The 26,487-nt window shown below is 42.1% G+C and overlaps 1 protein-coding gene across 2 annotated transcripts in view; it reads right to left on the bottom strand.

Moving 5' to 3' along the window:
• LOC128702379 (whirlin) overlaps positions 1-26,487 on the bottom strand; it is a 1,352,782-nt gene that overhangs the window by 328,844 nt on the left and 997,451 nt on the right. For both annotated transcript variants that reach the window (XM_070099896.1, XM_070099897.1), the window contains exon 6: positions 21,206-21,381. In XM_070099896.1, the coding sequence (XP_069955997.1) occupies positions 21,206-21,381 (176 nt within the window). The remainder of the gene's footprint in view (positions 1-21,205; positions 21,382-26,487) is intronic.

Below are 26,487 nucleotides of genomic sequence, written 5' to 3'. Positions count from 1 at the left end.
CACTATAACATATTTAGTAGAAAACGTTTCGGTCCTGGGACCTTGATCATATATGCAGAACAAGCAACTATTGTGAAAAAAATAGTGAAATTCCAAGCGCATTCGTGATTTCTCACATTATCAAGGAACTATGATGTGAGAAATCAATCACGAAACGCTTGGAATTTCATTATTTTTTCACAGTGATATCTGTTTACTGTAATCTTATTGCATATATATATATATATATATATATATATATATATATATATATATATATATATATATATATATATATATATATATATATATATATATATATATATATATATATATATATATATATATATATATATATATATATATATATATATATATTATTTTATATTATATTATGGAGAAGCGCTATGAGGATGGCATACAACTCGGCAGTAAAAATGCTAGCTGCGTCTAACAAATGACCTCTGACAACATCGTCATAGAACATCGCCGCAATCCCAACACTGTCAGAAGATTTAGAACAATCTGTATAAACAGCAACAGTATGAGCATGCATCCGGAAGTGATCAAGAAAAAGAGAGCGAGGAGCAGTTGTAAGTAGGAGAGCTTTGGCGCACGGCACTAGGGGAGAGCAGACATAACCGCCAGAACTACCCAAGGGGAAAAGGGAAAGGCAGACGCTAAATGAACAAACAAGGGAGGCAACTGGAGAGAAGACTGGAGTGAAGATGAAGAGAAAACGGTCGGAGTAAGCTGGGGCATCTAACAAATAATGGGCTTCCACTAACAACTGAGATCAAGCTATATGTAGACGGAACACGAAGGTCATGAGAGCGGACAAAGTAACAAAGGCAATGAGCACCACGAGGTTCAGCTAAGATTGGTAGGAAAAGCCGCAGAATAGACTTGGTCGCCATAATCCAGCTTGCAAAAGACTAGGGTGGAATGCAAATGGAGGAGAGTCAGGTGATCTGCTTCCTATGAAAGATGAGCAAGAATTTAAAGGAGATTCTGCCGACCATGGCAAGCTGTCTTCAAAGAGGTAATGTGAGGTTTCCAGGTCAACCAGCGATCGAAGAGACGGCCAAGAAACTGGAATACGTGAGCCATGTAAATACAATGGAATATTTGAGACAAGACGATGCCTAGTGAAGGTAATGAAATGAGTTTTTGCACTAGAAAATTTAGATCCATGAGAAGTGGCCCAATGGGAAACTCGGTCAGTTGCATTTCTGATGGGAGGCAGCTACCAGGCACAGTCAGCGCCTGTATAAGCTATAGCGAAGTCATCCACATAAAGTGACGACCAAATATGCGATGGAAGAATGGAAGGTAGGTCATTTATAGCCAAGAGAAACTGGGTAGTGCTAAGGACACAACCTTGTCGGATTCCCTCAGCCTGAGCAAAGTCTGAGAAAAGCGAGGCGCCAACCCATACACGAAAATGTCTGTCAGATAAAGCAGTAAGGAAAGTTGGTAGATTACCACGGAGGCCTAAGGACTATAATGTTACACCTCCAAGTGGTGTCATATGCCTTTTCAAGATCAAAATTGACTGCTAGGACTGAATGTTTGTTAGCAAAGGCATTTCACACATACGTGTCTAAGTAGAGCAAGGAGTCCAAAGTAGAGCGGCTCTTGTGAAACCCATATTGGTGAGAAGAAAGATTATTGTGAGTCTCCAAATACCATATCAGGCGTCTATTCACTAATCGTTCCATCACGTTACAGACCACAGTGGTCAGGGCAATTGGATGATAGTGAGAGGTATCAAGCCCCGAGGTGCCTGGTTTGCGAAACGGTAGTACAATGGCAGATTTCCATTGTTGAGGTAGAACCCCTCGTGTCCAAATAAGTTTGAAAAGACTTTTGTAAGGGCTGTAGAATGCAGATGTTGTAGCATAGTGATATGAATATCATCAGGCCCAGCTGCCTATGACAGACAAGCGGAAAACGTGGACTCTAGCTCTAGGAGAGTGAAAGTTATGTTATACGGCTCCATTCCATTAGAGGAAAAATCCAGGGGCAATTGCTCCTTGGTTGACTTAGACGCAAGAAATGAGGGACAAAGGTGAAGCCCTTGGAAGACACGGACAAGATAGTTGCCGATTTCCATGGCAACTTCAAGAGGTTCCACAACACTAACACCAGCAACCCGCAAAACGGAAGCTGGATCTGGAGTGAACTTGCCACACAACTTCCATACCTTCTTCCAAACCACACATATAGTGGAAGTCGAGGTAATGGTAGAAACGTAGTCTTGTCAACAACTGCGTTTAGTGTCGCATATGACGCAGTGTGTGACTGCCCTTGTCTGCTTAAAATCCAAAGGACGATCTGAGGTCCAATTAAATCGACAACAGCCCCACGCAGTACATTTCAAAAGCACTGCATGGGCACATGCAGGAGACCACCAAGGCACACATTTTTGAAAATGCTTGCCTGAGGTTTGAGGAGTAAAATGTGATGCTGCAGTCAAAACTAAGGTCGAAAACTGGCGCACCAGCTCATCAATAGAGGACGAAGGAGGGTCCCCACAAAAGGCGGTAAGATGAGAATGTAAGTCCCAGTTTGCTCGTCCAAATTAGCAACGGGGGCTACGAGGCAGTTGGGACTGTATAGTACAAGTAAGAATATGAAAGTGATCACAATTGTGCAAATCTGGGAGAACAGACCAAGTGTAATCAAGTGCAATTCACGAGGAGCAGACAGAAAGATCAATGCAAGAAATTGAGTACGAGACAAAATGGGTGGGAGCACCTGTATTTAAAACATGAAGAGGATAAGCAGTGAGAAGAGTCTCCAGCTGATCACAACGAGAGTCACAATGGGACCCTCCCCATAGATGATGAGCATTAAAATCACCTAACAAGATAGGTGGCGGTAGAGAAGAGATAAAAAAAGCAATATACGAGATACAGAATGCACGGGAAAGGGAGAGAGAGAGTAAACTGTATACCATCCGTGCAAATAAATATGGGTTGCAGTATAAAGCAGTAGAGAACGAACAATGCCCTGTTGATACGGCATACCAAAGTGCACAAGATGCGCACTATCATTAAATGATTCATCGGGAAAGGGATCAGAAGAATGCAGCAGTATATAGCCTGAAATGGAACGAATAACAGGTGAACTAATTTTGGGCTCTTGTTACCCGATACATACCAGGGAAAACTGGGAGAGCAACATCTGGACCTCTCACCGATTACCCCTGAGGCCACGAATATTCCATTGTAAATAAGTCATTATTCACAAAGACAGGTATGCCAACAATAAGAAGCGATAAAATCTATGGGCAATTAGGGTCAGTGAAAATGTGTGGAGGTAAAGGTAAGCGTTTAAGCAAGGAGGAATCAGAATGCTGTGAAGGAAAAGATTGCTGCATGATCGTGAAAAAGAAGAGGTAGAAGGAGGCACGTTGGTGTCCATCGAGGGTTTCGTCTCTGCAATATAGTTGGAGACAGCGTCAAGTGTCTCAGTGGATAAGGAAGATGCCGAGACGATGATGTCAGAGACAGGTGAGGTAGATCAAGTAGAGATCGGGAAGACTAAGGAGGGAACCAAAGAGGTCTGAGAGGGGAGAGGAGTATGAACCTGAAGAGATGCGTTGGCGGGGGCAGAAGAGTCCTGTGGTGGAGCAGGAGAGGAAGGAGGTTGGAAGTTAACTGGGGAAGAAGACTGGGGGAAAACAGGAGAAGAGGGTGCTACACGAGGGGGGGTGAACCTCCACCTTCGTGTGAGAGGTAGAAAGGTGGTGAGAACTAGGCACCGAGGCCAAAAAGGAAAACTGTTGGGGAATTGTAAGCAGTGGAGGAAAGCAGAGAGACTTGGGCTTATGAGACAGGTTCAACTTCGCAGGTGATATGCACGAAGATGATGCAGGCGTGCAAGGCCTTGCAGACTGAGAAACTAGCAGCGAGAAGAAGTAGAGGCAGAAATAGGTAAGGTGGGGCAGGGGTTTCAAAGGGAAAAACTGCAAAAGAATTAGAAATGGGGATGACCCCGGAAGACACGACACCGGAGGAGCTGGTAGGCGGGGGGACCACCGAGGTTGGAGGTCTTCTAGCTACTCGAGAAAAAGGGACATGAGGAAGATTTCCCCGATTCCCGAGAGACAGCCATAACATAAGTAAGGAACTTGCTCTCCTCAAGACAACGGATTTCTCCTTCATTAAGATAGACCTGACATTGGCGTGAAAAACAAGGATGAGGTTCATTGCAATTGAGACTAGTGGGGATAAAACTGCAAGATGTATCGGCAGGATCCGTTGCACTGCAGACCGGGGACTCCACCAGAGATCTGCAGTATTTAGAAGGGTGTCTTATGCGCCAGCAATTTCGACTCTGTTGGGGAATACGGACCACTTTATGAACCCCTAGGTGATGGCTCACGATATAAACGGAGAACTGGAGTTCACGGCAAAGGTTAAACGGTCGATGTTACTGGGAAAGTGCCTCTGCCTGGGAGCGGGCACGACATATGCATCTACTCTGAGAATTGGAAGGTCCTGATGGGCTAATTGCTCCAAAATATCAACGCAAGATAGAAAATCACTCTGTACAATGGTATGTGGTAAAAGCACCGTATCACTGCAAGAATTGAGTAGCGTGCTTGTGATCTGGGATTGGAATGTTATCAATGGAAGTAAGATGGGAAAGAGCAATTACCCTTTCCTGCATTCTGAACTGTAACCAATACTATGGTCAGAAAAATAATCAGTTGGAGATGTCGGATGTAGGGAAAAGAATTTAGTCCACTGCATTCTTGTAAAGGTGGTGTGTAAAAGAAATGGGAGTCACATAGGTCGATTTTAGGTGGAATAAGCACACATAGAAGAACCGTCGTCAGCAAATAGTCTGGAACATGTAGGCGTATTACTGCGGTTGGCTTGACCTGAGATAGCTGGGCGATCCAAAAACCGTCACACCATATTCAGGGAAACTGGATGCATAGCTAAAGGTGTGCAAGAGGGAGAGGCATGGGTGGAGCCTCAGCACCTGGAGCAGATGACAAAGCGCCACCAGTGGTAGTAATGGCATGGGAAGGGTCTAGAGAATGGTTCAATAGTGAAGCCGGGTCAGAACAGGATGCAGGAACAGAAAGGGGCCTGTGAGGAGGAGGTTTTATCATGGAATGAAGACTCCATGATAGTGGTACTTCTTTCTTGTTATTATTTTAAATAAAAAGAAGAAAAAAAGAGGGACACTGGAGGGACAGTCATGAAAGAGAGGACCTCGAGCCCGCAAGCAGTGCAGATGCAGCGTGGAACCCGTGTCATACCCTACCCTTCATGCCAGTAAACCAGTTCGCCAAGCCACGTTGGTGAAAAAAAGAGAGGGCAGTCGGAGACCTACCACAAAGCATACCTCCTTCGGCTGTCACCTCCCAGAACCGACAGGCAGCCTCTGGAGATACACCCATCATCTGCAGGACACCCCACAGACTTCTCGAAAATCTGGAAAGGGAGCAGGGCAGCCCCAGAAAGTCAAGATTCCACGGCAAACTACACCACACCTGAGGAACCTCAATGAGCAGGATGAACTCCGGCACACTTCCTCCTACCTAAAAACCTTAAAGCCAAAAGGGAAGATCCCAGAGGCTACAAACAGGACGGAGAAAATGGAGGGTTGGGAGGAGGTAGGAAGGGGAAAAAGGGGGGATGGGGAGGATTGGATAGAGAAGGGAGGATTGGGGAGTAATTAAGTTCGATCTGAGGTAGTAGACCCAAAGGTCCAATTCCTCAGACTAGCCTCTTTACCACGACAAGGAGCCCCCCTTAAAGAGGTTAGCATAGCATAGCATAACCTCCTCTTGTTCGACAATATCTGCCTGGCTGCTCCACCCAAGCAACATTAATCATCAGAGCAATAAGCGAATTCCCCGGAGATGATAAATAATCTTGTCCGCCTCCCTCACCATGTAAAAAAAAACCCTCTCCCAAAAAGTGAAAGCCAAACCTCAGCGATATCCTTGTAATGAAAGGAAAATAAGGAGTAATAGGAGTAATCCTACTTATAACCAGAAGTAAAACAATTTCCCCCATCGGACCCCAACAAAGCTGATATCCTATATGGTAAACACCCTGTCTGTAGACAGTAAGCCTAGTGGCTAGTTTCCATAGTTTCCACAAGAGGGCAGGTCTCTGGGTGGGCATTCCCAGGCCTGCCTCGCTCTCACTTGGCGACCAGGCATCCTGGATTCAACAACACACTCCACTCCTCTCTCCCTCGCGGGCATGGCCCTCTCGGTCGCCCCAGGGCACTTAAACACACTGTGTACCACAATCCCAAATAAAGTAAGAAGCCTCCGAAGCCTGATCACTGATCCTGCTACCACAAACACACGTAAAATTTCGACGATATGTCAGTGTTCCTAACACCGACAGTGTTCCTGGCGACACCAACATCTGCTGACAGTCCAAGAACCATAAATGTGCGAAGCTGCTATATCCTTCACTCTAAGATCTGCTGTTGGTTTCTCGGAATTAAGGCCACAGAACATCAAGAGAATGCTTAGTTTAGCAGCTGGAGATGTTGCAGAGCGTCTCCTGTGACAGTTAGGTCTATTTGTTTTTGGCTCGTCACTCTGCAGCATAAAAAAAGGATAAAGGAATCAGACCCCATAGCACTCCATTTCCACGGCTAATCTTTGTTCTTTACTTGGCAGCCCAGGAGAAACTTTGTGAGGTCGACCAGAGTGGAACAACAGCTTGCTAGCAGTGAGGTAGTCATTTATGGAGGACAATCGTATGTGGAAGAAATTAACAAACTGAGAAACGCATCTGACAGCCAGACTTGTGGAGATTATCTTTCACATACTATTCAAATTATAATTTTTCTCCTATGTGCTGCTCACCATGCATCTGGCTGAAGTTTCCTCAAGACGAGTATTGTGGAATACAGGAGGAGCGTCTGGACACTATAAAGTTCTGTGTCAAACGCACACTAGAAGTGGAGATGGTTACGTACTCAAATGAAAGAAAGATAGCACACTAGGTTAGTAAGTGCTTACCCTCTGAATCGAGTCCTGGACACTACCCAATGAAAAATTTGGGCTGGGTTAGAATCAAGGACTGGGTGTTTAATGAGCCTATAGACAGAAATAATATGGTAAAATTTATTGAACACGATGAGGTATACCTCTACCTTCATCCACAACATGAATTAAAATATAATAAAGTCATGGCTACCAAAAATGCACACCACTAACTCGAATATTGAATTTATGACGTCCATGGAAGGTTTAAGTTTGGTTTAATGATAGCGAGGATTCATGCAGTTATTGGCGTGTGTAGGTGCCCAACTGTCAGTGATATCGAACCCATTCCAAGTTTCCGGAATGGGACCAATAACTTTTAAAAGTCTCATCTGCTTTGCTTCAAGTATTCAAAAAAGGTGTTTCTTAATTCGACGAAGACACTGAGTGAAACAGAAGTGTGTAGGTGTGCATTTGAGGTTTTTTACTGGTAAAAATAGAGTGGAATTTTTTCTGTTAAATCACGTTAAATATAACTGAGTATATACCCTATTTGAACGGCTTGAGTCATATGTGGACAAGACACACAGTTTATTTTGTATAAGTGTAAATTTGTCAATGTACTAAGTCAGACAGACCCCCCATCTTCCCTGTCAGTCCATTACCGTTCCGCACCTCCATATATGATAGAAACCCTCATCTTCCCCACCACCACGTAACAGGATGACCCCGCCCTCGTCTTCACCACCACACAGGAGGACCCCTTTTTTCCAATCACCACATCAGATAGGAGGACTCCCTTTCCTAACCCCCCTACATGAGACTGGAAGCCTATTGCACCCTCCTTCAGCACTAGGATCAAAATTCTTACCCTCTCTCATCACACAAGATTGGATAACAGAGTTTCCTCCCTTCCTGTGTGCCAAGACCAACATTCTCCTTCACTTCCCAACAAACATCCCAACACATGGTTTAGTGAGTTCATAACCCAGATATTCCTTAAAAAAATAATCCCATTATTAACACATAATGGCGTCCCATTAGCGCCTAATCAGTCATAATAAACAGAGAACGAATGGCCTCAAAACATGTCAAAGTCTAAATCTTAGCAAAATGCGCTAGACTTCAAAGTTCCAGCTTTAGGGTAAACTTCTTTGAAAAATATGTTAAGTTAGCTAGTTTCAACGAGGTAATGGGGGCTGAGTTTTGATAGGTGGAAGGTGGTAATTCTTGTCCACGGATACGTACAGAGATGTGAATTGTAGATATTTTTTATAAAAAAAGAACGGGCTTAACATGTTATGATAAGGTGTTAATGAGAAAAATATGACGGTGAATCCAAATGCAGCGATAGGAAAAAAAATAAAAGAATACTAGAGAAACAAAACAAGTGAAGCAGACAATACAGTAGTAGTAGATGTAATACAAGATAAAGTAAGATAAAGATGAGATTAAAAAGGAGAAAAAAACAAAGAAAATCACGAGAAAGAGCTAGAGGAGTACAATATTGAAAGGGAAAAAAAAGACATTAAAAATCGACAAGCAAATACCCCAATTATAGTGAAAAAAAATTGAGAAAAAGATCAAATGAATTAACGATGTAAATAAACAGGTCTTCTGGTGACTCCACAATGACCACCTTCAATCGTGATAATCCTTTGTAATCTTCCTATAATGCCTTGTGGTAATTTATCTTCATCCAATTATCGAATTTCCCGCAGATCTGGACGTGGGGATGAGATTCGGGAGATGAAGGAAAAATAGAGAGAGAGAAAGACAGGGAAAGAGAGAGGAAAGAGGGAGGGTAGTGGAAGGGTTGGACAGGAATAAGTGAAATGAAGCAGAGAGAAGGGAAAATAAAAATAAAGGAAGAAAGAATAGGAAGAGAAGGGACATACAAAAGGGAAAACGAATAACGGAGATGAAACAGGAGGAGGGTGTCACCGAGTGAAGTAAAGGAAAGGAGGAAGGCGAGATAGGAAGGAAAGGGGATGGGAGGGAGGATATAGCAAATCACGACATTAATATCAGCTTCGACTGGGGTATCTCGTAGCTTACTACTCAGAACATTCGACTCAAAATTACAAGATCCCGAGTTTGATTTCCTGACAATGAAAACATCCCTGCTACCCCTGCACGCCCACCAGTAAACATGGGAACATCCCTGCTACCCCTGCACGCCCACCAGTATACATGGGAACATCCCTGTTACCCCTGCACGCCCACCAGTAAACATGGGAACATCTCTGTTACCCCTGCACGCCCACCAGTAAACATGGGAACATCCCTGCTACCCCTGCACGCCCACCAATAAACATGGGAACTTCCCTGCTACCCCTGACATTGCGTTTGCAGTCCGATTCGGGTGGACTGGTCTTGTCTGTCTTAGATGTGAGGGAATAATTGCAAGGCATGAAGAGGTTTACATCATGCAACAGTTGGTTACCCAGCAATAAGGCAGCTGCCCCAACTATCAGATTTGATGGCATCCTAAAGCATCCAGATGAAATTACCGTACAAGGCTGGTCAGACGGCAAGCTAGTGGTCTGAGACCACACATACTGGCTGAAACGTAACTCCAGTAGAGACAAAATGAGTGCAGCTACCGCTTCAGGGAGTCCAAGAATGCTAGAAAATAGGGCGAACTCAGTCATAGTTACATGTTTGTTCCCATAGGCTTGGAGTCCCTTGTCTCATGGGTAAAAGTGCATTAAAGTTCCTTAAGGAAGCTAGGCAAAAAGACTCATCAGGGCAACTAAGGATGCAGAAGCAACTCATATTCTGTTCCAGCAGTTCAGTGATGCAGTTCAGAGGGGTAATGCCTCTTGTATCTTGAGTATGCACCCGATCTTTAAAATGTAATTATTAGCAAGCACATCTGTTGTACTCTAACCCTGTGTAATTTATATACAAACTTCTTTGGACTATTAATGCATCCTTTAAATTTTGTAAACCATATGGCATAACACAATATTCCTTTCTCTGTGCATTAGTTAAGGTGTGTGTGTGTGTGTGTGTGTGTGTGTGTGTGTGTGTGTGTGTGTGTGTGTGTGTGTGTGTGTGTGTGTGTGTGTGTGTGTGTGTGTGTGTGCGCGTGTGCGTACGTGTCTGTGTGTGTACTCAATTGTGGTTGCAGGGGTCGATTTCACAGCTCCTGGCACCGCCTCTTCACTAGTCTCGACTAGGTCCACTTCCTCCCTGTTCCATGAGCTTTATCATACCTCTTCTTAAAGCTATGTATGGATTCTGTCTCCACTACATCACTCTCCAGATTATTCCACTTCCTGATAGCTCCATGGCTGAAGAAATACTTCCTAACATCCCTGTAGCTCATCTGAGTTTTCAACTTCAAGTTGTGACTCCCTTGTTGCTGCGTTATATTCCAGAAACACACTGTCCCCATCCACCTCGTCAATTCCTCTTAGTATTTTATATATTATCATGTCCCCCCTATCCCTCCTCCCTTCTAGTTTTGTAAGGTTGAGTTCCCTTAACCTGTCCTCGTAGGACAAACGCCTCAGTTCCGGGACTAGTCTTGTTGCAAACCTTTGCACTTTCTCAAATTTCTTGACGTGTTTGACCAGGTGTAGGTTCCATACTGGTGCTGCATACTCCAATATGGGCCTAACGTACACTGTTTACTGTGTCGTGACTGACTCCTGCTGCATACTGGCCAGGCGCCAGTATGCAGCAGCAGTTATTTGGTTAATGTGCGCCTCAGGCGATGTGCTCAGAATGCTCTCCACAAGATCCTTTTCCTTGAGTGAGTTTTGCAGCCTTTGACCTCATAGGCTGTACTCCGTCTGCGGTCTTCTTTGTCCTTCCCAATCTTCATAACTGTGCACTTGCTGGGATTAAACTTTAGGACCCACTTGTCAGGCCAGGCTTGCAGCCTGTACAGATTCCCTTATAGGCTTACCTGATCCACTTGCATTCTCCTCGTTAGTTTCACATCGTCTACAAACAAGGACACTTCTGATTCTACATTAACACAGAATGTTCAACAACAACAACAACAACAACAGCATAAGCACACGTAACTCCTTGCAGCGTTTTAATGGTCACGTCATTAGAGGTACACTGTACAAATGTATAGTACAGTGATTATTAACAGTTCTACTGAAGTTACTAATTAATAAACTTAATTATTATCATCAGTGAATTATTCACTTCTGCTGATGCAGTGCAGAGATTATATATTAATTTAAACATGTGTCATTCCATCACTTACTCTTTTAACATCCTAAATCTAAATATAGTAATATCTTTTTTTATAAATGTGGCATATTCTATATATCATTTTACCCAAATTTATGTAATACTTTTGGTAATTTTAACATTTATAGAGTTTTCTGTTCCCTACCTTTATTCCTGCCTCCAAAAACTGATAGTTATTAGATGACAACGTAACAGTCACAAAAGGTTATAACACGTGACTTGTTACATGACGTATCAGGGACCTGATAATGTGAGAAATCACGAAAGCGCTTGGAATTTAATTATTTTTTCACAGTGGTTGTTTTGCATATTATGATATCACCTGTTTATTGTGATCTTGTTGAATCAATCAATCTCTCTCTCTCTCTCATATATATATATATATATATATATATATATATATATATATATATATATATATATATATATATATATATATATATATACATACATGTACACAACAATGAAAATTTGTGATTTCATCAGTGCAAAACAAACCACTAGGGGATGGAAAACAATATCACTAAACTCTGTGCTGGTTCTACCTTACATTGAAAATCTAGCAAGGCTATCAGATATTTAGGACAAATGGGTTAAACGCTGAAAACTAGACTGGGTCAACGTTAGGACAGCACAGAACTCGAAGTGAGTCCCTTTATCTGGCTTCTTTGAGTTATCCTAGGTAATCTACACATATGCTGTTATGCATGATAATTATTGTAATTGTATTAATGCCTACCTGTTCCCGAATAAACGTACTAGAGCTTGCAATTATCCGCAGAGATGGGAAGTGCTTCTGTTAGTGAAAGAAACATAACCCAATCCTTTATTTTTAAACATAGTCATGCCTTATACAACTCGACTCAGAGGTTACAGAAACATAATCTCAAGCATGTGTGCTTTACGAAATTGCCATACTACTCTTTTTGCAAAGTTTCTAACTGCTTATGTAGTAGGAATAGATTTCCTGACCTTTTCTTCGCATATTTCGTATGTCGGAGAACACGTGTCACCGTTTCATAAGGTGTTTTTAATTGTGAAACGTGCATTTCCACATTGCTACTTTTGTCGTGGTTATCTGAGAAGTTTACCCTTATTGCATCGCATTTTCTTTTACAACGTATAAGGATGGACTGTACGAGTGCTGGAGGGTCGACAGTTTCTTAGAAATGCTCAGAAACACTCAGAAATATTCAGGAATACCTAGGTATAATTAAGATCCATCCCTACCAGATGGGATATCTACGTAATAATAATAATAATAATAATAATAATAATAATAATAATAATAATAATAATAAAAATAAAAATAAAAATAATAATAATATTATTATAATTATTATAATTATAATTATAATATTAATAAAAATAATATTTAAGTGCATAATGCAACACCATGCCGAGATCGACACCATGCCTAACCCTTCTAGGGTAGGGTAGGTGCCTGAGCCCGAGCCTTTAGCTCATAAGACTGTCATTCCCATTAGCCCCCTTGGGGCGGGGATGACAGACCAGAGAGGCCTAGCTTGTGGCTAGGCCTGGGGACAGTTGGTCCCAAAGATGAGGAGGTCTTGTGCCTCCTCCCATGGGAGACTTAGGTCTCAGACACTCCCTAAAGAGGGAGCCAAGGCCGGGCCACCACTTGGACAAGGCCCGGGCCGGGAGACTACCGGCTAATCTTTAACTAACTAACACCATGCCGAGCCCTTCTAGGGTAGGGTAGGTGCCTGAGCCTGAGCTTGCAGCTCACAAGCCTGTCATTCCCATTTGCCCCCTTGGGGCGGGGATGGTAGACCAGAGGGGCCAAGCTTCTCCCTACGAGAAGCTAGGCCTGGGGACAGTTGGTCCCAAAGATGAGGGGGGTACTTGTGCCTCCTCCCATGGGAGACCTAGGTCTCAAACACTCCCTAGACAGGGAGCCAAGGCCGGGCCACCACTTGGAAAAGGCCCGGGCCGGGGGAATACCGGCGAATCTTTAATAGTAATAATAATAATGCAACTGATATGGGTTAATTGACAATATTTCCCTACATCAGATCACAACATAATAGAGGTACGGACATGTATGCGCGGAGCCCCAGACCAACAAAATGTGATCAGTCACTAGAGAGCCTTCACCAAATTCAACTTCAATAACAAAAACATACGGTGGGACCAAGTCAACCATGTCCTAAATGAAATAAGCTGGGACGATATCCTAAGCAACAATTAAATCTGTGGCACTCGAGGTATGCTCATGGCATAAACTCGAAAGAGAGGGGCACTCCCTATACAGGCGAAGGTGATGAATCACAGAGCAGCTAAACGAGACCAGTATATCTGTAATACGAAGGGAGTCACTAGTCACAGAAATAGCAAATATCGAACTTAAGGATTCTTACATGAGTCAAGAAACGCAGGAAGAACTAGAAGCCATAGATGATAATTCAAAGAAACCCAAAATATTTTTTTTCTTATGCCAAATCTAAGTCGAGAACAACATCCACTATTTTGAGTCCCTACTTAGATGAGATGGGTGTTACACAGATGAAAGCAAGGAAATGAGTTACTCAAGTCCCAGTATGACTCGAAGACCAAAATGTTCTTTTTTTTTTTTTTTTTTTTTGTAACCGAGACTCAGAATTTGGTAAATTCAAACTTATTATCTTAATACCACATGACTCCAAAAAGGCTATAAATGACATGCCCATGCACTCTGCCCCCAGGCCCAGACACTGCAAGAAATCACTATCACATGCCTTCAGCATTCTATGGAGAGAGAGCACAGACACAGGGTCATCCCACCGCTGCTAAAAAATCGGACATAGTCCCACTCCACAAAGGGGGCTGTAAAGCAATAGCTAAGAACTACAATCAGTGCTAACATCCCATGTCAAAAATCTTTGAAAGGGTTCTAAGAAGCAAGATCACCACTCATATAGATACCCCATCAGTTACACTACCCAGGGCAACATGTGTTTAGAGTAGGTCGCTCCTGCCTGTCCCAACTACTGGACCACTATGACAAGGTCCTGGATGTTCTAGAAGGCAAACAAAACAGAGATGTAATATACACAGACTTTGCGAAAGTCTTCGACAAGTGTGACCATGGTGTAATAGCGCACAAAATGTATGATAAAGGAATAACAGGAAAAGCTGGTAGATGGATTTATAATTTCCTAACAAATAGAACACAAAGAGTAATAGTAAACAGAGTAAAGTTTGAGGCGGCTACTTTAAAGAGCTCTGTTCCACAAGGCACAGTACTCACCCACATCGTGTTCCCAATCCTCATAACTGACAGACAGGGATGTAAGCCACAGCACCGTGTCTTCCTTTGCAAATTACACCCGAATTTGCTTGACAGTGTCCTCCAATGAAGACACTGAAAGACTTCAAGCGGACATTAACCAAATCTTTAAATGGGCCGCAGAAAACAATATGAAGTTCAACGAAGAGAAATTTCAGTTTCATCGACATAGAAAACGTGAGGAAATTAAAACTATATTAAGAGTCTAAAAAAGTTCCAACCACACAATTGAGCAAAAAACTAATGTAAAGGACCTGGGAGTGATAATGTCAGTGTATCTCATTTTCAAAGACCACAACATTGTATCTACCTTATCTGCTAGAAAAATAACAGGATGGATAATGAGAACCTTCAAAACTAGGGATGCCAAGCCCATAATGCACACTAACAGCACCTTTCAAGGCAGGTGAAATTGCTGACCTAAAAAATGTACAGAGAAACTTCACAGCACACGCAAGTGCGATAAAACGCCTAAATTACTGGGAACGGTTGAAGTTCGTCGACTTGTATTCCCTGGAATGCAGGAGAAAGAGATACATGATTATATACACTTGGGAAATCCTAAAGAAATTAGTAACAAATTTCCACAGGAAAATCACTCCCTACAAAAGCAAACGACTTGGCAGGCGATGCAACATTCCCTCAATGAAAAGCAGGGGCGCCACTAGCCACTAAGAGACAACACAGTAAGTGTCAGGGGCCCAAGACTGTTCAACTGCGTCCCAGCATACATAAGGGGGATTACCAATAGACCCCTGGCTGTCTTCAAGAAGGCTCTGGACTGGCACCTAAAGTCAGTACCTGATTAGCCGGCCTGTGGTTCGTACGTGCGGCTAATAGTAGCAGCCTGGTTAATCAGGCCCTGATCCAACATGAGGTCTGGTCACAGACCGGGCCACTGAGGCGTTGCCCCCTGAAACCCTCTCCAGGTACGCTTAACAGAAAACCCCTGGGTATAAAGAGCATCTGAACTGCCTTTAAAGTATCTTTTAACTACATAACCAAAATTAATCATATTTACATTAATGCTAAAATTTTCGATTTTTGATTTATGGTTATGTCATTTTGGATTTTTCCGAAACAATGTTATATAGTGGTAGTTATTACAGATGTTAAAATAAATTGTTGATAGCGAAAGCAACGATATAAATACTAATATGATACAGATAAACAAAGATGCCTTCTGATAAAATGAGTTTGGTTTACTCTATAGTATAATATACAGTACTATAGTCTATATTATTGAAGTTATCTCTGTGAGATGCTGGATACTTGTAAAGGATGCCTTGGCAACTATTACTTTGGTAATCACTAATCTGAACAGTGGAGTTTGGTGGGGTTTTGCTGGCTAGGCTAGTTCCAATGGTGATGTTATGTTTATGTATTGTTTCAGCAGTATGGATGGTTGGCTAGACCAGTGGATTCCAACCCCCGGTCCGCGATACAGTTATTGCTTTCTCAAAAGTTCAAGACGTCCTATTGTTAAATCTTAACCATTTTTGTTTACTGATCGGTTTCTTGTTATTTTAAGTAGCTATAAAATTAATTCGTACTGAATTTAAAAACTAATACACAAAATAAAAAAATAATACTATACTATTATATATAAAAAATGGTTTTTATTTCTGCCTTAGTGGTCCGCGTAATATTTCTATTTTTACCAGTCCGGGGGTGTCAAAAGGTGAAAACCACTGGGCTAGCCTATGGTTATTTAGTCTCACAGATGTGACCTGTTTGTTATACAAGGACAGTATTTGTTACTGAGGCACTGAATTTTGTGAAGGGAAACGTGGACACGTGAGTGAATATCATTATTGTTGTCGAATTCTCTCTGCCAATCAGTAGTACTTACCGACATGATAAAATCAGTCTCTCATACCTCATCGTGGAGCCTGAATGTAATATAAGTGATCACCGGTAGTTTGGGTATATTGGTGAAAAGGTTGGGTAACGATCAGTAGTATTGTCAGTGATTATGCTAGCTTTAAGAGAAGCTGATATGTTTGTCTATATATGATCAAAGAAAGTTGCCCATGGCTCATTAATACGTGTTGGCTTTATTATTCAGGGATTGTTCAGGGCATTAAAAAGTCAGTTGAGTCATCTGCTTGAATGAGATTTAATATGATTAGGTCACTGAGCCTTTTCCGGACATGACTATGTTGCTATGTGGAGTTCTGTAGACAGTACCTATTGATATTCTGGCACTTATGTTACTAGTTGTAAACTGAGTAAACATGTATTCCCCGTGTTCATATCTGGTACATGATGAATTTATGCATTGCATCTCATTGGAAGAGTATATTGCAGTGCCACTTCCTGTTTGATCTGGTCTGCATTTATATTCGTAGATGGTTGTGTGTCTAGATATGTTATAGATGTTGTATTGAGTCATATTTAAACCAGGTTTCTATGATAATAGTGAAAGTTAGTTTAGCATGTGACTCAAGGACCCAAGGAGATATATTATCTGGGCCCACCGCCTTCGAGGTATCTAGTGCCCCTAGCAGTTTCTTCACCTCCTCCACGGTTGTGTGCAGTGCTGGCGCACCCTACCACCTCGGTTTGCTGGAAGCCTCTCTGTCTCCACTGTGAATACCTCTCCGAATCGCGAGCTGAGCTCTTCACTTCCTGCCCGTTCCTCGTTAGCTTCCCTCCTTCCTTCACCAGCCTGATGACTTTGTCCTTGACTTTTGCTTTCCTCCTGATGTGGTTGCATAACTTTGGGTCAGATCTGCCTTTTGATGCTATGTCATTCTCGTATTGATGCTGGGATACCCTCCTTATTCATGTATATTCATTTCTGGCTCTTCGGCTCTACTCCCTGTTTTCCTGGGTCCTTTGCCTTTTATACTTTTCCATACTCTGGCAAGCTTGGCTTTGGTTTCACCATACCTGGTAAATCTGGTCTTCCCGTTGTTTCTGTTGCCCCTTGGTACGAACTTCACCACTGCCTCCCTGCACTTTGTGGTCACGGGTTTCATCATTTCATTTTCTGTCTTTCCCTCTAGCTTGTTTACCCACTGCACCTCATGTAGGAATTTCCTCATACTTGTGTAGTCCCCTTTACGGAAGTTTGGCATCTCCCATTCTTCTCGTGCTGCTATACTATGCACTGTTCACTCTATGTATTAGAAACTCAAGACCACGTGATCATTAAGGCCTAGAGGACTTTCGTGTGTGATCTCACCTATGTTTGAACTGTCAAAGGTGAATACAAGGTCCAGCCTTCCTGGTTCACCGTCTCTCTTTCTCTCTCTCTCTCTGGGGGGGGTGTCCCTAACATGTTGGTTGTGTGTAATATATATATATATATATATATATATATATATATATATATATATATATATATATATATATATATATATATATATTTCAAATATAGGGAAGTACCACCTCTATAGCTGGATTGGGGACCCTCATCCTCAGAGAAGACAATAAACGTAACTCAGGGAAAACTCAAGGTTCTTCCCGGTGCTGTTTGAATATTTTCTTCTCCTACCACCCCTTATATATTTTATATTCTATGTGAACATTTATTGATAAACAGAATACACGTGCAGAAAAACACAAACATGAATACAATGGAACAATGTATTAAAGATCATGAATTTCCTCCAGCTCCTCCAAAGCCGGATACGAGCCAAGTATGCAGCAAGCATTTTCCCTCTGGATGGCTACGCTGATGCGCTGGAATGAAAGTGGCTACCCTTGGGTCCCTGGTGGTGTCGATGAGTCTGGAACCCAATTCTTTGAGGAAACATGTGGCATTTTTTCCCCACGATCCCAAGGTCTCTGATCCCACTGGGACAAATTGATACTGTTGGCTTATGTCCCTGTACTTGCTGATCTTGTACTCCTCCCTGTGGTCAGCAGCTCCTCTCTGTCGGCCAACACTGTGATGGATGTAGGCGTCAGCCAGTGTGGACACACAGGTTTAGTCCCATGCTAAGAGCTTGCCATTCTTCCAAGGATAGATGGTGATCCCATCGGGGCGGTTTGCTGGGTTGTGGATATTGTTGGCGCTAGTGATCGGGGCTCCCTCTCGGCTGGGCATCCAGCTGTAGCAAGGGTTCTCTTTATGATGTCGTTGACCTCATTGTGTCTTGCATGCCAGCCCTTGGTTTTGGAACAGTTAAGACCATGTAGACCGTATTGGTCTGCTTGCGCTTCACCGCAAATACACATATATTCTGTGTGAATTGGGGCAGCAAGGCGCAGAGCCACTGCAATACGGAGGGTCTTAGGGTCGAGTCGCGTTCCCATTGCCGATATGGGAACTGTTTGGAGGAAGTCCCCGGAGTGATGTGCACTCACAGCCTGGAGAAGGGCAGTCTCCCTATCTGATGTTGCAGCCCTGAGCATGTTGGCAAGCACCTTTTCAACGATCGGGCCATCCCAGCTTGACTGTGAGCCAGTGCTGCACTAGGGCTTGGTGCTAGAGCAGCAAGAGTCTCCCATATATATATATATATATATATATATATATATATATATATATATATATATATATATATATATATATATATATATATATATAATATATATATATATAACGTACCTCTCAATCCACAGCTGAAATCAAACCTGCAAACTCGGCATTAGAGTACACATTACTTTATCCACAACGCTCTGATGCTGAATCCGGCTGTACACTGAGAGATATTTGTAAATAATTTCTCCTGTTTGCGAATTGTTAAGTATACATGTATATATATGGAGAGAGAGAGAGAGAGAGAGAGAGAGAGAGAGAGAGAGAGAGAGAGAGAGAGAGAGAGAGAGAGAGAGAGAGTGAGAGTGGGGAAGTGGGGGAACGGAGTTAGGGGGGATGGGGGCAGACAGCGAGAGTGGATGTAAGATGTCTTTGATGTATTGGCTAATTGGACACGCCACTGACGTAGCCTATTTTCACATTATTGTCTAATTTTGCCACATTAAAACTGCATTAAAGAGTTTTTGATCCATTAGATAATTTGGCTTTTCGATTGGCATCAACAAACTGCAGAATACTTGCATATATACTGGTATAAAATCAACGCATCACATTTCATTTATGATTGCTAATAAGCTTATTTCTTGTGAATTATATGAATTTTACAAGCCAAGAGATAGGGCGCCTTATGAAGGGTTATGAAGAGTTATTATTGGATAAAATTATATAGCCTATATAGGGGAATTAACTCCCCCTTCCTTTCTAATATTGTTAAATTGTCCTAAATCCCGTTAAATAATGGCGTAAGTTTAGCTAAAATTTTACGTTGGATCAAGAAGTGGACCCCTCAAGGAAGGCTCCTTGATGCTGGTGAGGGGCTCTTGATCTAGGGAACTGGATCTGTGCTCCAGTTCCCTGAATTATGCCTGAATACCTTCCATTAACCCCTCCCCCCCGACATGCGCTGTATAATTCTACGGGTTTAGTGCTTCCCTCTTGATTAAAATAATAATAATCAAGAAGTGGAAGACTCTACTAAGCTTATTTCAACTCCTCTTACATTTCCACTCATAATATAATCATTTCTTTTAGTTCATCATAACTTTTATAGGTTGAGGTGTAGGAATGGAAAAGATGAACTCTAGAGGTAGTATTTGAAGAGCAGATCCTTAAGAATAAACCACAAAGAACAGACACTGAAGGGAGAACTCATGAAGAATCTCTAAAGAAGAGATCTCATGGGGCAGACCCAGAAGATCAGACCCTGAGTAAACAGTGTGAAGAACCCAATTCTGATTAATTTACCCTATGAAACCTACTGTGAAGAACAGACCCTTATTAATAGACCTTGCAACTCAGACTCTGAAGAACAAATCTCGAAAATAAACACAAAGTAGAACCTGACCTAAATAAGAGTTGTACTAGAACAGAGCTCAGATAACCCGCATATAGGAGAGAGAAGTTTATGACTTAGACCATTTACAAGTCCCACTGACACACGAAAGTGAGGGAGCCAGTATATATAGGCGAAGAGGACAGGGACGGGACAAAGAGAGGAAGAATGAAGGAATTGGAGAAGTGGTAGAGGTAGTGCTGGTAGTGGAAGTAGCAGTGGTGGTGGTGGTGGTGGTGATGGTAGTCCACTTAGATTACTACTACTCCTCGGAAGAACAAACTCTGGAAATCAAATCTCTCAAACAGACTAGAAAGAACGGCTCTGTGAGCTTCCTCACGAAATCATAACATAATTCGAAACAAATCAGGGAACGGGTAGGGGTTTGAACCTACGGCAATTGAATCCTAAAACTCACAGCCCAGTGTGTTAACCTCTAGCCCATCTGGCTCTAATAAGATTATTAGAGCCAGCTAGCTTTTGAGTTTTAGGAAACACTTTCCCTGGGTTCAAGTCTCACCCGTTCCGGGATTTGGTTAGCTCTATAAGAAGAGACGCTAAAGAGCAGTATAAGAAAATTATAGGCACAGTGACGTACCAATATACAACTAACAGACACTGAAACTGGAAACTAGTCGTTTCAGTCAGCCCTAGATCATTATCAAGTCATAGCAGAATAATGGTACAAGACTACTGTCAAGTCGCAAGAAACAAAGGGACATAGACTATTAGCAAGTCTTTGTCTGTTAATTGCGGCTTCAGTGTTTTATCATTCAAGATGCAGGTAATCGAAAAAATAATAAGGGTCCTGGACCATAAACAGGTTATAATTTTGATCGAGGACAGATAGAGAAGGCATCTAGTTTCCAGCTGCGCTTTGTAGGTATCAATGAACCTGTGAGAAATTCTGGCACTTACTTGGTGTGTGTTGGGGGCCAGCACCTCCTGTCGTAGGTAGTGCAGGAGTGAGGCACCTTGCCCACCCGACGCAGTGCCAGACGCAGCCGACGAGAGTACTTGAGGATGTTGACTGCCGTGTCGTGGGTCACCGCCAGGAAGCTCTCTCCGTTCACCTCCAGGATCTGGTCACCTACCTGCGAAGAGGGCAGTAAGTAAGGGAAAGATAGTGAGGGTTTTGAAGTGAGGATGAAGTAGGGGATGGTCTTGAAATAATGGAAAGTTAGCGTATGTTTTGACGAGAGGTCTTCAAGTAAGGAAAAGGAGTTGGGTATGAAGACCCAGCTTGTTCAAGCTCCAGTCATCCTTGAGACAATAAACATCGTAATGGTACAAATGAGTCTTCCTGCCTTAAATGTTGCAGTTCACCACAAATAATAGTTGTTTTTTTAAATATCGAAATTCAATACGAACAATAGGTCATTTGGCCGCCAATGATTTTAATTTCTGGTTACCTACCCACACCTGCTCGAGTCTAGCTATAAACGAACATGTGTTAGACCATCCATCTTCGAAGTGGGGAGCAGGTACTTCTTCAGGTGGGTGCCATTAGTATTTCAAATTCGAGCCTACGTGCTCATGCTTTTGCTTGCTTCCTGGTTTCTTGCCATCTTTTTTCTCTTATTGTTGTGAAATTTTCAGCGTTAGGGCTAAATGTATTCGCCAGAGGTTTAATTAAAATATGACAAACAGAAACCCGTAACTGTTTTATATGATGATAGTACTGCTGGTGTCTTTTTCTGTCTCATAAACACGCTGGATAATAGGTATATCTTGCTACTTCTACTTACACTTAGGTCGCACTACACAGGCATGCACATGCATATATATACACACATCTAGGGTTTTCCTCTTTTTTCTAAATAGCTCTTGTTCTTCTTTATTGCCTCTCTTGATCATTGTGAAGTAGAAAAGAATCTTTCCTCCGTAAGCCATGCGTGTCGTATGAGGCGACTAAAATGCCGGGAGCAATGGGCTAGTAACCCCTTCTCCTGTAAATATTTACTAAAAAAGAGAAGAAAAACTTTATAAAACTGGGATGCTTGAATGTGTGTGGATGTAGTGCGGATGACAAGAAACAGATGATTGCTGATGTTATGAATGAAAAGAAGTTGGATGTTCTGGCCCTAAGCGAAACAAAGCTGAAGGGGGTAGGGGAGTTTCGGTGGTGGGAAATAAATGGGATTAAATCTGGAGTATCTGAGAGAGAGCAAAGGAAGGGGTAGCAGTAATGTTGAATGATCAGTTATGGAAGGAGAAGAGGGAATATAAATACGTAAATTCAAGGATTATGTGAATTAAAATAAGGGTTGGATGCGAAAAGTGGGTCATAATAAGCGTGTATGCACCTAGAGATGAGAGGAGTGTAGAGGAGAGAGAGAGAGATTTTGGGAGATGTTAAGCGAATGTATAGGAACCTTTGAACCAAGTGAGAGAGTAATTGTGGTAGGAGACCTAAATGCTAAAGTAGGAGAAACTTTTAGAGAGAGTGTGGTAAGTAAGTTTGGGGTGCCAGGTGTAAATGATAATAGGAGCCCTTTGATTGAACTTTGTATAGAAAGGGATTTAGTTATAGGTAATACATATTTTAAGAAAAAGAGGATAAATAAGAATACAAGAGATGATGTTAGACTACATATTGGTAGATAAAAGACTGTTGAGTAGACTTCAGGATGTACATGTTTATAGAGGGGCCACAGATATATCAGATCCCTTTTTAGTTGTAGCTACAGTGAGAGTAAAAGTTAGATGGCATACAAGGAAAATAGAAGCATCAAGTAAGAGAGAGTTGAAGGTACATAAACTTACAGAGGAGGCAGTTAGGGTAAGATATAAACAACTATTGGAGGACAGATGGACTAGTGAGAATATAGGCAATGGGGTCGAAGATGTATGGGGTAGGTTTAAGAATGTAGTGTTAGAGTGTTCAGCAGAAGTTTGTTACGGGAAAGTGGGTGCGGAAGGGAAGAAGAGCAATTGGTGGAATGATGCAAGGGAGAAAAAGTTAGCATATGAGAGGTTTTTACAAAGTAGAAGTGATGCAAGGAGGGAAGAGTATATGGAGAGAAAAAGAGAGGTTAAGAGAGTGGTGAAGCAATGTAAAAAGAGAGCTAATGAGAGAGTGGGTGAGATGTTATCAACAAATTTTGTAGAAAATAAGAAAAAGTTTTGGAGTGAGATTAACACTTTGAGGAAACCTAGGGAACAAATGGATTTGTCAGTTAAAAATAGGAGAGGAGAGTTATTAAATGGAGAGTTAGAGATATCGGGAAGATGGAGGGAATATTTTGAGGAATTGTTAAATGTTGATGAAGATAGGGAAGCTGTGATTTCGTGTATAGAGCAAGGAGGAATATCGTCTGGTAGGAGTGAGGAAGAGCCAGTTGTGAGTGTGGGGGAAGTTCGTGAGGCAGTGAGTAGAATGAAAGGGGATATGGCAGCTGGGATTGATGTGATCAAGATAAAAATGTTAAAAGCTGGTGGGGATATAGTTTTGGAGTGGTTGGTGCTATTATTTAATAAATGTATGGAAGAGGGTAAGGTACCTAGGGACTGGCAGAGAGCACGCATAGTTCCATTGTATAAAGGCAAAGGGGACAAAAGAGTGCAAAAATTATAGGGGAATAAGTCAGTTGAGTATACCTGGTAAAGTGTATGGTAGAGTTATAATTGAAAGAATTAAGAGTAAGACGGAGAGTAGGATAGCAGATGAACAAGGAGGCTTTAGGAAAGGTAGGGGGTGTGTGGACCAGGTGTTTACAGTGAAACATATAGGTGAACAGTATTTAGATAAGGCTAAAGGGGGTTTTGTGGCACTTATGGATTTGGTAAAGGCGTATGACAGAGTGGATAGGGGGGCAATGTGGCAGATGTTGCAGGTGTATGGTATAGGAGGTAGGTTACTGAAAGCAGTGAAGAGTTTTTACGAAGACAGGCTCAGGTGAGTGTATGTAGGAAAGAGGGAGATTACTTTCCAGTAAAAGTAGGCCTTAGACAAGGATGTGTGATGTCACCGTGGTTGTTCAATATATTTATAGATGGGGTTGTAAGAGAAGTGAATGCGAGGGTCTTGGCAAGAGGTGTGGAGTTAAAAGATAAAGAATCAAACACAAAGTAGGAGTTGTCACAGTTGCTTTTTGCTGATGACACTGTGCTCTTGGGAGATGCTGAAGAGAAGTTGCAGAGGTTGGTGGATGAATTTGGTAGGGTATGTAAAAGAAGAAAATTAAAAGTGAATATAGGAAAGAGTAAGGTTATGAGGATAAAAAGATTAAATAACGAAAGATTGGATATCAGATTGGAGGGAGAGAGTATGGAGGAGGTGAATGTATTCAGATATTTGGGAGTGGACGTGTCAGCAGATGGGACTATGAAAGATGAGGTGAATCATAGAATTTGAGGGGAAAAGGGTGAGCGGTGCACTTAGGAGTCTGTGGAGACAAAGAACTTTGTCCTTGGAAGCAAGAGGGGAATGTATGAGAGTATAGTTTTACCAACGCTCTTATATGGGTGTGAAACATGGGTGATGAATGTTGCAGCGAGAAGAAGGCTGGAGGCAGTGGAGATGTCATGTCTGAGGGCAATGTGTGGTGTGAATATAATGCAGAGAATTCGTTGTTTGGAAGTTAGGAGGAGGTGTGGGATTGCGTAAACTGTTGTCCAGAGGGCTGAGGAAGGGTTGTTGAGGTGGTTTGGACATGCAGAGAGGTTGGAACGAAACAGAATGACTTCGAGAATGTATAAATCTGTAGTGGAGGGAAGGCGGGATAGGGGTCGGCCTAGGAAAGGTTGGAGAGAGGGGGTAAAGGTGGTTTTGTGTGCGAGGGGCTTGGACTTCCAGCAAGCATGCGTGAGTGTATTTGATAGGAGTGAATGAAGATAAATGATTTTTAATACTTGATGTACTGTTGGAGTATGAGCAAAGTAACATTTATGAAGAGATTCAGGGAAACCGGCAGGCCGGACATGAGTCCTGGAGATGGGAAGTACAGTGTCTGCACCCTGAAGGAGGGGTGCTAATGTTGCAGTTTTATAAACTCTAGTGTAAAGCACCCCTCTGGCAAGACAGTGATGGAGTGAATGATGATGAAAGTTTTTCTTTTTCGGGCCACTCTGCCTTGGTGGGAATCGGCCGATGTGTTAATAAAATAAAAACATAACAAACAGGCACCTTGTCGTATGCTAGTTTAACGGTACAAGCATCCAGTCGTCATTTTACTGTAGTGTGATGGGGTTGCATACACCATAAAAATATCTTATTTGAAGATCTGTAGCTTACATGGCCCCAGAATATAGTGGACATCACAGAGATTTGTCCGAAACAAGATAGTATCGTCTTGTTCTCCATCAAAATTTTTGTAACTTCTCAGATAGGTAATTGAAAAAATAAGTACAAGTCAGTTGTGCCGGGCATAAAGCAGTTACACACAAACTATATAAAATCTTAGGACATAGAGATAATTGTAGGTGTAAAATACAATAAATTGTCGATTTTTTTTAATCAAAATAAAAGAGCATTCTGTTACCTTTATTACGAACACTTATGCAATAAAGCGAACAGAATTCTTGACTTCATATCAAGAAGTATAAATAATAGAAGTCCTCAGTCTTCAACTCTATATATCCTTGGTTAGGCCTCATTTAGATTATGCTGTTCAGTTCTGATCACCGTATTACAGAACGGATATAAATGCTCTGGAAAACGTACAAAGGAGGATGAAAGAGTTGATCCCATGGATCAGAAATCTTCCCTATGAGGATAGACTGAGGGCCCTGAATCTGCACACTCTAGAAAGGCATAGAATTAGGGAGATTATCATTGAGGTGTATAAATGGAAAACAGGAATTAAAGGGGATGTAAATAGCGTGCTGAAAGTATCTAGCCATGACAGGACTCGCAGCAATGATTTTAAATTGGAAAATTTCAGATTCAGGAAGGATATGGGAAAGCACTGGTTTGGTAATAGAGTTGTGGATGAGTGGAAGAAACTCCCGAGTACCGTCATAGAAGCTAAAACGTTGTTAGTTTTAAAAATAGGTTGGATAAATACATGAGTGGGTGTGGGTGGGAGTGAGTTGGACCTGACTAGCTTGTGCTACTAGGTCACATGCCGTGCTCCTTCTATAAATGAATGTAAGCTGACCTGACTAGGTTAAGGCATTGGCTTAAGCCGATGGGAGAATTGGACCTGCCTCGCGTGGGCCAGTGGGCCTGCTGCAGAGTTACTTCTTTATGTTCTTAA

Source organism: Cherax quadricarinatus, chromosome 70, assembly GCF_038502225.1.
Source record: "Cherax quadricarinatus isolate ZL_2023a chromosome 70, ASM3850222v1, whole genome shotgun sequence".
NCBI classification, from domain to species: Eukaryota; Metazoa; Arthropoda; class Malacostraca; order Decapoda; family Parastacidae; genus Cherax; species Cherax quadricarinatus.
The sequence above is the reverse complement of the archived record's forward strand: the minus strand, read 5'-3'. Positions and strand labels throughout refer to the sequence as shown.